The sequence below is a fragment of the Vicugna pacos genome, chromosome 2, assembly GCF_048564905.1.
Source record: "Vicugna pacos chromosome 2, VicPac4, whole genome shotgun sequence".
NCBI classification, from domain to species: domain Eukaryota; kingdom Metazoa; phylum Chordata; class Mammalia; order Artiodactyla; family Camelidae; genus Vicugna; species Vicugna pacos.
The window spans coordinates 87,579,970-87,592,039 of NC_132988.1; the positions used below are offsets into that span (position 1 = coordinate 87,579,970).

The 12,070-nt window shown below is 37.4% G+C and overlaps 1 protein-coding gene across 1 annotated transcript in view; it reads right to left on the reverse strand.

Moving 5' to 3' along the window:
* GABRB1 (gamma-aminobutyric acid type A receptor subunit beta1) overlaps nucleotides 1-12,070 on the reverse strand; it is a 328,236-nt gene that overhangs the window by 12,723 nt on the left and 303,443 nt on the right. Inside the window, exons 6-8 of the mRNA XM_072973678.1 lie at nucleotides 7,820-7,957; nucleotides 7,567-7,719; nucleotides 4,382-4,626 (exon numbers count right to left, since the gene is read on the reverse strand). Coding sequence (XP_072829779.1) covers nucleotides 4,382-4,626; nucleotides 7,567-7,719; nucleotides 7,820-7,957 — 536 coding nt within the window. The remainder of the gene's footprint in view (nucleotides 1-4,381; nucleotides 4,627-7,566; nucleotides 7,720-7,819; nucleotides 7,958-12,070) is intronic.

The window sequence follows — 12,070 nt, forward strand, 5'->3', positions numbered from 1 at the left end:
TCTTAAGTCAGTTAGATTTTTCTTAAGTTAAGTTAAGATTTTCTTAAGTAAGTTAGATTTCTCTCTCATTCACAAAAGAATCCTAGCTGTTTAGAATAGAAGAAATTGGAGACTAGATGCCAGAGAGAAGATGAGAGAGAGAGACAGATTTTGGGATTCCTGGAAAGGAGAATTAGATGGTTAGACAGCTGAAGACTCTGGAGATTAGCTAAATTAAGCCAAGACTAGAGAACAAAACACAGACCAAGCCAGATTTGGGCAGGGGTTCGAGGGCTAAAGACATTCATGAACTGTTAGCACAGGCTGTCATTAGAAATCAAAGGTCCTGCCTGGATTTCTCCAGAATTCAGCTGCTGAGTCAGAATGGTTAATATTTCATTAGAAGCTGAGGGCAAAGCAATAATATGGGGTGGGGCCCAGGTTCAGAGGCTAATATGGGTTCAAGCTAGTCTAAGCTAGACTTGAGGAGAGAGCTGTTTACCTTTATGAAGTCTATTTTCACATGCATTTTGTATCCTGGAATTAATCAAAATACAGAACTGATTTACATTTAGAAAGTAGTCTGAAAGTGTAGGTGATTCACCGTAAAGAACAGGAATGGGAGGAAAGAAGGCAAATTACGGTATCAGTATCTGATTCTGAAGGGGGAAAGTTCTGCTTCTTGATTGTTGGGGTTCCAAGTGTACACTGGGTATGACTCTTCAGCAGATCCCACCAGTGTCCGCCATGACTTAGAATGATTTTGAATCCATCTCTAGTCACAGATCACTCATGCAATCTTTTCATCTTGGGTGGATCTATTTGCAATTAGGCGGGCATTGTGGCCAGCAGATATGACCATATATAAAACCATTGTGGCCAGCAGATACAACCACCTAATAAATATTTTTAATTCTAGGATTTCCACTGGATCTTTTTTTATAGTTTCAATTCCTATTCTGATACTCCCCATTTCTTCATGTATTATATTAATCTTTTCTTATAGACTTTATTTTAGACTTTTAATTTTGTTCCCAGTTAGTATGAAAGTAGCCCAGAAGTAGCTTACTTCCAGCCTAGCTGTACAGAGAAATCTATCTTTCAAAACTCTAAATACAATCTTTAGTTTCAAATGATGCCTGAGGGGTTTATAAATCCATAGTTTTTAATCACCTTGGAGGTCGAAACTCTCCTAATGTCTGGATTGAACATCTGTACTCGTATAAAAAGATGCTTCAGTGCAATGAGTAGAAATATAACTCAAGGCAAAGCAAGCACTTTTGAAGCTTCAGTGCAGATACCACTTGGCAGGACTGCCCAGCCAAGGCTATCACAGTAACATGTGATAAATGATCAAACCCTATGCGCTAGGGTACCAAGGCTGAAATTAGGGACCCCTCGAATGAAATTGTCTGAGACCAGAGCATACATGCCATTTGAATTCGACTGTTTATAAGAATCTAAAAGGAAAGAGAAGGATCATTCAACCATTATATTAAAAGGAAATATCTAATATCATTTTCTATTTTTAACATTTAACCAGGGGGTAGCATTTTTAAACACCACACAGGTTGCATTATTAACTTCACTGCTGGAGATGATGCACTGAGCAGATGAAGTAATACACTTGCTTTGTTATTGACACATTGCCTGAGCTCCTGGTTTTAGAAGAGGTTAAGGAAGTCAGGAACTGGAAAAGCTAAGCAGCTACGGGGATGATTATAATCTCCTTGAGATGGTACCATCTATTATTGTTCCATCCAAATCTTAAGAAGTTTATAAAATGTTAGCCGTAACACTCCTTTAAAGATTATGCTTATATGATGTTATATCACTGTGATTCAGGAAGAATACCAGAGGCTGATAGAAAGCATGCTTGAAAAAATGTTAAAAATCAAAGTGATGGAAACAGAAAGTCTGGAGCAGAAGCTAAAATAGACTATAGACAGTCTCTTTTTATTACTTATTATGAATATACAAGAATTTTCTAAAACATTATGATATAACACTCAATACCTGTGTGGTATCTAAGAATTCATCTTGAATGGAAAACGTGTCTTCAGCAGTCCTGCATTAAAAAAGTGCTCATTTGGTATTTTCTCAGTTCTAGCCACCAAAGAAAGAACAATAAACATAGTAGACAGGGACCCTGGTGTATATCCTTGGGAAGCTTAGCATCTAACAGAGAAAGAGGTTACAAAAATGATTGCAAAAATAAAGATATACTTAATAATTTGGTAAGTCCTAAGGTGGAAAAGCACAGGATGCCATAAGAATAAATCACAATGGTACCAAATATAAACCGACAGTGAATGTGTTAGTTAAGACATCCCTGAGGTTGTAGAATTTATGGTAAGAATGGGGGCAATGGAAAAATGGAGCGAAGTCCAATATTACCTTCAACCTCACTAATCCCTTCTTCTATTGTATAAAATCTGATGCTAATCCATCTAATATATATTCTAATTTTATGATTTCCAGTTCTTCTTTTTTATAGTTTCAATTTCTATTCTGATGCTCATTTCTTAATATATTATGTTAAGCTTTTCCTATGGACTTTATTTTAAACTTTTCATTTTGAAATTATCGTCAATTCCTAGAAAGTTGCGAAGATAGAACAGAGAGGTTCCATGTACCTTTATGCAGTTTCTCCCATTGATTACATCTTAACTGTTGTACAATATCAAAACCAGGAAACTTATATTGGTATAAAGTGTGTATAGTTCTATGTAACTTTACTACACGTTAGGATCATGATAACAGGAAGCTTCTTCCTTTTGGATATAGTCCTCGGGATAAATGCTACCCTGAATTATTCTAAAATCCAATCATAATTTTCTATCTTGACAAGACCAGAAGATTCTCAAGGGTAAGCATCATGCCTCCTCCTTCCCCCGTAGTATCGAGGATAGAGTTTTACACAAGAGTAAACATTTATTTGAGTGTGTTGCTTTGAATTTTGACCGTTTGGCTGAATCTGTATGTTTCCTTTGTTTATAGTTTCTAATTACCTGACAGTTCTTTGTCCAAATGTGATGACCCACTAAAGAGCATGAAGATACACCTTGAAGACTCACAGTCTGGCTCCTGCCTGATTCTCCAACCACATCTCATCCTACTCTGCTTTCTCCCTCACTCACTACGCTCTTGCTACGCAGACCTTCTCTCAGTACTTTGATGTGTCAAGCGATTCCCACCCCAGACCCTTTGTGCTTCTTACTTCCTTTGCCTAGAATGGACACGGCACGGCTGCTGCTGCTCATCACTTAGATGTCAGGTCAAACGGCAGCTTCTCAGATGGGTCTTCCTGATCACCGGGTCCAAGTCTCCTGTTCCCTCGAATCTGACCCAAAACATTCTCTTGCCCATCACTCTGTTTTGCTTTCTTCATAGCACGTCCTATTACCTGAAATGGTCCTCTTCATACTTGCTTGTCTGTTTACTGCCTGTCTTCCCACATTAGAACCTAAACTCCACGAGGGCAAGGAACTTTGTCTCATTCAGAGCAGAGCTGTCAATGCTCAGAGCAGAGCTGTCAATGCTCAGAACAGTGAATGGCTTTTTGAGTTGTCACCCTGAGTGCCATCTTGAAAACAACTTGTCATGGGTACAGTATTTCCATGCACACAATTGTAAATTGATTTCAGTGAAAAATAGCATAGAGGCAGAAGCTACAGAAACATTTAAAAAGAATAAATGAAGTATTACTTCAAATTTAATTCCACAGTGAGAGCACAGGTCATAAGATCTACTAATGAAAAGCAAAGGGGATACGGTGACAATGTCTTGTATATAATAATAGCTAATATTTATTGAGTACTTACTGTGTTCTATGTATTGTTCCAAATACTAGGCTTGAAAAAAATGACACAACTCATTTAGTCTTTACAGTAACTGAGAGATAGATATACTATGAAAATCTCCATTTTATGGACGATGACACTGAGAGCAAAGGTTAGATAAGAAATTGCACAGGTCGATCTGCCTGAAATTTTAAAGCCTGGAAGTGGCAGAGCTGGGGATTGAACCCATGCAGTTTGGTTCCAGTCTGTGATTGTAACCACTGTGCTCTAGTGCCTCACTGCCATTTGGAGTAAGAGTTTGTTCACTTTAGTTTCCTCATTTATCGATTAAGTAGATCTGGAATTATTCTTTTGCACACAGCCCCACAGCTATACAGTTTAGAATGTGATGGGCTTGGCGTTAGGCTGCAGGCCTATGTGGATTATTAATCTGCATAATCTTCAACATCAATTTCCAAATATGTAAAGTGAAGGGTATTTCAGCCTTATTCAAGATAAATGAACATTTCACAGTTTTTTTTTTTCTGTTATGGGAGCTCTGAGCACCATGCTGCTGCTAAATTTCAGAAGACCATTGTCAGGAGTATTTAATATATTACCTGGACTTTATTCATCTCCAGTTTGTTCTTCTCATTAGCGCTTTGGTCTTGTTTGCCAGCTCCTTTTTTCTGAGGGCCTTTCCCAAAGAAGATGTAATTTACAAAGGCGTATTCCAGCAGAGCCAGGAACACGAACACAAAGCAACCCATCAGGTAAATGTCAATCGCTTTGACGTAAGGGATCTTTGGCAGGGTCTCCCTGAGGTGAGTGCTGATGGTCGTCATCGTCAGCACGGTGGTGATTCCTATACAATAGAAAGACACAGCTTGGCTGAATGCACTTGTTAAGCTCCCTTTTTAAGGCTGAGGGGATAGATGCCATTCTCTTGTTGGTACCCCCAAGTGACGGCAGTAATGCAATAAACCACGGGGCAGAAAGGGTAGACATTTTGAAAGACAAAGCTGCAGGCTGCCAATGGAGTTCATGAGCAAATCACAAAATAGGATGCTCTGTGCTGGGTTGAGAACTGTTTTATAAAAAATAATGCACAAAGGAAAAAGGAAAGTAGATGGAAAGGCATCTAAAAATCTCACTGATTTGCCCACTGCTTACTATCAAATGTCTCTCATTCTGTTACATGCCACTTCCTTCTTCTTCCTTCTCTCAACATCTCCCTCACGTCTCTCCTAAATCTGTCCTTGTAATACTCATTTCCACAGCAGCCACTACCGAACTGAACGTTGGTGACCAGTTTGAGGAGACCTATTTTATTGCATGAACCTGTAATATACCCAGGTCATAGGGTCAGTATCACCTTTTAAAATCACAATGCATCATTCATGATGAGTCAACATGAAAAGAAGAAACAAATAAGAAAGTTCATGATTTGCATCAAGTATTTGATATATGTATTTTTAAATATAATTTTATTGTTTTTTTTTTCAAATATTACCTCTAGTTTCTTGATTTTGGAGAATAGAATGAATTAGTTCCCTGGAGTCAGGAAAAGACTTCCTGAAAATTCAACTTGTTAAAGAAATTTAAGACTGTAATCTTTTAAAAGGAAGATTCTACTTTGTTAAATATAGCATCCTTAACAATAATGTTTGTGGGTCTGTATAATATTTTGTGTTTATGTTGGTGACAATGAAATGGTAATTGGGAAAAAAAGAAGCGATGTTAATATCTAATACTAAACTATGTTGTAATGTAAATATTACACATTTGTATAGTGTTTTTACAGCTTCAAACACTTACAGCTATGAATTATATAACATATTATTATATGTCATAACAGCCTGCTCAGTACAATAGGGCAGGTACATTATTCTCATCTTATAGCTGAGTAACAAAAACTCTGAGATTAGTTATTTTGCAGTAGATCAGCTAGAGATAAAAAAGTAAGGAGGCGTTAAGCAAAGGCATTAAAAATAAAAGCAGAGAGATGAAAAGTAAAATCTAAAACTTGATGAGGTTCCTTAAAAATAAAGTCAGGAAATGTGAAATGATTATTAAAGACAAAGGAAAACTGGCAAAGGGAATAGAAGTTAGAAAATGAAAAGGGGAAAAAAAACCAAACCAAACCAAACCAAACAAACAACAGTTTAGCCCTCATTTGCCAGTCAGATTATTCTATTTAGATTTCCTGATTTGACTACTCAACTTTAGGAGAACAGGTAAAGTAGGAAGTCAGAACTACCATACAGAAGTCACAATGGTTCAGGTCAGTGATGAGTTTAAATACGCTGGACCGATAAGAAATGCTTCATGAGTGCCCCTATTTACTTCTTTGAATAAAATTTAAAATTTCCCCTAATACAATTCTACCTCACGTCCTGTACAGAAACAATTCATCTAAAATCCACTTATTCCACTTCTGCATCTACTCCTTGGTTTAAATTTTTTAAGCAAGAAGAGCTAGAAAATAAATGTCTCATTTACTTAGATAAGTTTTAAAATATCTTAGGTTTTGCATTTCAGAGACCAGGTTTATTCAGCAACTGTGCTGACATGTCTAATCAAAATAGCATTAGCTCTGAGGATAGAAGTGTAAAGAGAACCACAATTCATGATCTTGATAGTTCTTCTTCCCTACTGTGGGCATTGTCCAGTGTTTTTTGTTTAACAATAGCATATATACACATTCATGTTCGTATTCAAATAATATGTGCAGACATATATATATATATATATATATATATATATATATATATATAATGTGATAAACTATTTGTTTACTTTCTGTAGTCTTGGAATGTTCAAAGGTTAATAAAGAGCTGCCAGATCTTGACATTGTGAAGCTTATGTGCGCAACCAATAGAAATGAGCTTTATAGTTGATGGTTAGTCTAGGTATGAAAGGGTATGCTGATCATCTAATCCAGCTCTGTAGTCTCAGAAGAAAAGAGGTGTATATGCTAGCTTATTCATGAATGATGCTCTTGTGTGTATGGGGTGTGTGGGTGTGTGTGTGTGTGTGAATAAGCCCCAGAAGGTGATAACTGAAATGGCTGTAGGATCAAACAATGAGGCAGACCCACATGTATCCAGATTCATTAGACAGACCTTACAAATTCTAAATTTCTAAGGAATCTTTAAAGTCTCAAATACAGCCTTCCCACTTGCAGCAATTACTCAATCATGGCAAGATTAATTCTGAATTTTGTTCCCTCAGGAAAGAAATCATTTTTATTCTGTCCTGACCACAGATCACGAATACAGCTGAATTGTCTGTGCCTTATTCAAGGGCAAGGAGCTCCATTTAAGAGATACTAAGATCGATACAATTGAACTATAGTTAATTTTCAAAAGATAGTATTTCACAACAATTGATATAGCTTGTTAATAGTTACAAGGTTCAGCTGTCTCCAAATCCATTTGAGAATAATGCAATAATGTTCTCCACTGTAAAAAGCAGGAACCAAAGAAGAAATCACAAAGTTAGTAAAAATTAATGTAATGAGAATTTTAAAATATGCTCTAAGAAGCATTTATTATAGTGTTGAATGTACTCCAGGATTTTTTTTTTTACTTTGGTAAAATTATAAAAAGATATTATGTTGTAAAACATTCACTCTGTAAGTGCTTATACTTAGATGTTTTATTAACAAGCACTCTCACGGTAATCTCATTCTTTGGCTACTTATGAGAGCAGCCCTTGCCCAAGCCCTTGCCTGTAATTCTATCCCTGGTGGTTGTTTGAAGCTAAGTCCCACCAGCTCTCTGTAGCGCTGGAAATGCATTACCTAGTGCCACTCTGGCTGCAGATGCATCATAGTTGATCCAAAACGACACCCAGGACAGAATAGTAATCAGTGTGGAAGGCATGTAGGTTTGCAAGATGAAGTAACCAATGTTTCTCTTTAGACGAAAACTTAGTGACAGTCGTGGATATGCCCCTGAGTGGGAAAAAAAAAAAAGAAAAATCAAGTCGCCATTTGGTTGAAGCCATCTTATTTCTCAGCATCCCCTAGTTCATGTTTGGGGAAACAGCGTCACCTGTTGTGAACTCCACCTTCTTGGACACCATCTTGTAGTCGACGATTGAAAACTGAGGAAGCTCAATTTTATTGACTCCTGTTACTGCTCCCTCTCCTCCATTCCAGTAAAATTCAATGTCATCTGTGGTATAGCCATCTGAAACCAAGAAACAGCGTAGTTAAATGGAGCTCAGTTGGCCTAGAAATTCATTTTGAAGACAGTTTGAGATCTGAAGAGAAAATCCCCAGCAACTGATGGTAAGATGCTATTGCTGTAAATCAGGATGACGTAAGAGGTTTTGTGTTGTGTGCTATTTCTGATGGTTGGTTGTGGCTGCGTTGAGAAGATGGACACCTTACTTTAATGAGCATATGCTATGTGATCGATCATTCAGTGATTCCTGACATCACTGCATATTTATTCATTGTGTCTACCAACGGGCACTCTTTGATTAAATTAGGGAATGCCTAGATTCCAGGTGCCTGGGCACAGATTTTGACTATGCATTATTTAACAGCAACAAGTATAATAATTGAGCACATATTTGTTAAAAGGGAAACAGAAGAGGTAAAGGGATGGAGTATAATGAAAGTCCAATTTTGTACATACCCATTAAATGATCGATGTTCAAAAAGGAAGTGTCCTTTTTTTTTTTTTAGAAAATTAGGCAAGCTTCTATTTATATCCTTTGATTATAGCTACAGTATAGGTGAAAATTTTAGAAACTACATGAACTTTTGAAGCTATCTTCATGTGAGAATGAGCTTTAAGTGATTTAAGGGGAATGAGTAGAAGATTGTAGAAGGGTCTGTCCTGAAATCTATTTCCCTTTCCACTTCTGTTCCTACTTGCCAGTGGTCTAACTGAGTTATGGTCATATATTAGGGCAGCTTGCATAAAAACAATGTATTGATATATTTAAAAAAATCTAAAAATCATTTAAGACATATAGAACACTACATTTGTAACTTTCTGCTAGATACAAAAAGGTTTTTCTAAGGTTATTTTCTATTTATATTCACCTCAAATAAAAAGCATCAAATCTTTTCCCATTAGAAATACTAAGGCTTGTGTTTCAAAAGTAACCATATAATGTAGTAGACATTTTGCTGACCTACTTTTGATTAAAGCGAGAAATGTTTTCTCAAGAGATAAAAAATAATATATTTAAAATTTAGAAGTTGAATGCCAAGTGCCAATGGATCACTATCAACATATCCTTGAAAGAATGTGAGAAAATTTAAGTTATTCTTCCTTTTTTTTTTTGAGGGGAAATAAAACTGTTTTAACTTTATGGCTTTAAACATTTCTAACTTCTTTTCAGAAAGCTCTTTTTAGAATTCTTATCCCTGAACTCATTGAATTCACAATTGTTTTATATTTGTTACTTTTGCCGTATAGAGGTTATTATTTACTGTAATATATTTCAATTTGTTTTATTTTATTTCTCTTTAAACCATTTCTCTCTTAGGTCCAAGAACTTGCCCTTTCTTCAAAGGGTAATCTTTCATAGTCAGTAACCCATTTTACAATGACCCAAGTGTGGACATAGAAATAGAAGATATTTATTTCTGGGTATAATCTTCAGGGTCTGAGAGGCTGTGAGACCTGCTTTGCCCAGTGGACTCAGAGCAATCTACATGGAACTAACTGGTGTATTGGGGGCTCTGTATTTGAGCATGGTTCTGTAAGGCTGTAATTCTTAGCATCTCTTTGAGAATCTGATAGGACCTTCTGAACTCAAGAGAATGAGAAGACAAGTCACACACTGGGTGAAAATATATGCAAAAGACACAACTGTTAAAGGACTGTTATCCAAAATATGAAAGATCTTAAAACTTGGCAGTAAAAAACCCAAAAAATCTGATTAAAAAATGGGCAAAGACCTTAGCAGACATCTCACCAAGGGAGATCTACAGATAGCAAATAAGCACATGAAAAGATGCTCCACGTGATATGTTGTTAGAGAAACACAAATTAAAACAATCGTGTGATACTACTACACACCTATGAGAATGGTCAAAAGTCTGGAATACTGACACCACTAAATGCTGGAGAGGATGTGGAGCAGTAAGAACTCTCATTCATTGCTGGTGGGAATACAAAACAGTACAGCCAGTTTGCAGTTTCTCACAAAGCTAAATGTACTATAATCATATGATCTAGCAGTCATGTTCCTTGGTTTTTACCTCAATGAAATGAAAACTTATGTCCACACAAATACCTGTACACAGGTGTTTACAGCAGTTTTATTTATAATTGCCCAAACTTGGGGGCAACCAACATGTCCTTTGGTCTTTTGATAAACTGTGGTACACCTAGGCAATGGCATATTACTCATGATGAAAAGAAATGAGCTATCAAGCCAAGAAAAGACATGGGGGAAACTTAAATATATATTACTAATTGGAAAAGTCAACCTGAGATGGCTACATACTGTATGATTCCAGCTCTGTGACATTCTGGCAAAGGCAAACCTGTGGAGACAGTAATATCAGTGGTGGCCAGGGGTTGAGGGGATGGGAGGGATAAATAGACAGAGCACAGAAGGTCTTTGGACAGCAATGAAAATACTCTGTGTGACACCACAGTGGTGGGTACATGTCATCATGCATTTATCTAAACCCACAGAACGGACAGCACTAAGAGTGAGCCCTGAAGTAAACTAGGGACTCTGGATGATAACGATGTGTCTGTGTAGGTTCATCAGTTGTAACAAATGCACCACTTTGGTGGGGGACGCTGATAGCATGGGGGGCTATGCAAGTGTGGGGGCAAGGGGGTATATGGGAAATCTCTGTATTTTCCCCTCAATTTTGCTGTGAACCTACAACAGCTTTAAAAATATTCTTAAAAAACAACTTCTGAAAAAATTCTACAGAAAGATAAACAAATAATACATAGGTGCAGATAGATAAATAAATACAATTTGATGATAATTGTAGAACATCATGGATTCCCTTGTAGCCCATTTATAGGTTCTAGAACAAGAACCTCCTTCCCGAAGGGAAATGGCCAGTGGCAACAAGACAGCTTGAATTCAACCCTGATGCCCTCCCTTCCACTTCTGATTCAACTGTGAACTTCTAAGCTCAGCATGAAGTAAGATCTGGGGACTGAGATCTCGGCTTTGTCTGGATCTAGTAGACAGTGATGTCATGGGATTTTTCCCCCTCAGGAAAAAGAGAGAACCTGGGGACTTGGCATGGGGTCCCTGGATGGGGATTAGAACAGAGAGATTACGGAAGAAAGCTGGGTTCAGGGATTTGGGGAGCCTATTAAATGAAGGTTGCTACCACTTGTGTGACTATCTGGAGGAACTGCTGTTTTTTTCCAGCCCCTTAATGAGATGTAGGAAAGTCGAAAAAGTGGGCTGAGTGTCTGAAAGAGAAAGAGGGAGAGAGGAGAGAGAGGCTACCTCCTGGTGCACCAGCAGGGGAATGCCAACTTGCCTGGAGCCCACCACGCTTTCCACCTAGAACGCTGTTTCCATTTAGGATGCTCTGGCAGCTGGGCTCAAATGTAAAGAGATGTGCAAGAAAAACAATAACATTTATACGAAAAACCCGTCATCCTAGAGAAGGAAAAGAGCAGAACATCCAGAATAAATGGTCCCTTGCGAGAAGTGGTGGAAGCAGCGGATTTCATTTCCCACCTTATTCAAAATATAGGAATACACAAGAATATTTGGTACAACACGAAAAAATTCCTTACTTCCTTGTTCTAAAACCCATAGTTTTTAATTTAAAAAAGTGTTAGATAAGTTGAGAAGATGGTCACTGATGAGGCCAGATTAGAGGCTTGGAAGACAAAATTAGAGAGATTTGGAAAGCATGGAGAAAATACAAGGGCCTTGAAAGACTCATCTCGGAGAGCTAATACATGAAGAGTGGGCGCTCTTGAAAGAACAAGAAGAGCCACAAATAACACACGTAAAGAAAAAACAAACATCCCTGAATTTAATACACCAACTATTTTGCATATTGAAGGCTCTTTATGTTAGGTAATCCTGATATCATTCCTGAACTCCAAGGGTAAAAAAATAATCTTACAACCTTCCAGACAGAGAGTACAAGATATTTTCACAGGAAAAAGTATTGGATTTCTGATGTGCAGCTCTAGAAAGGAAAGGATTGTAGAATAACAATACAGAACATCTGGCAAGAAGGCAAAAGGACAGCAACTCAGAAACTCAAGAGCCCCATTCCCTGCCCAGATACTGCCTCTTTCCAGAGAAGATACATAAAGATCAGAGAACATATCACCCAG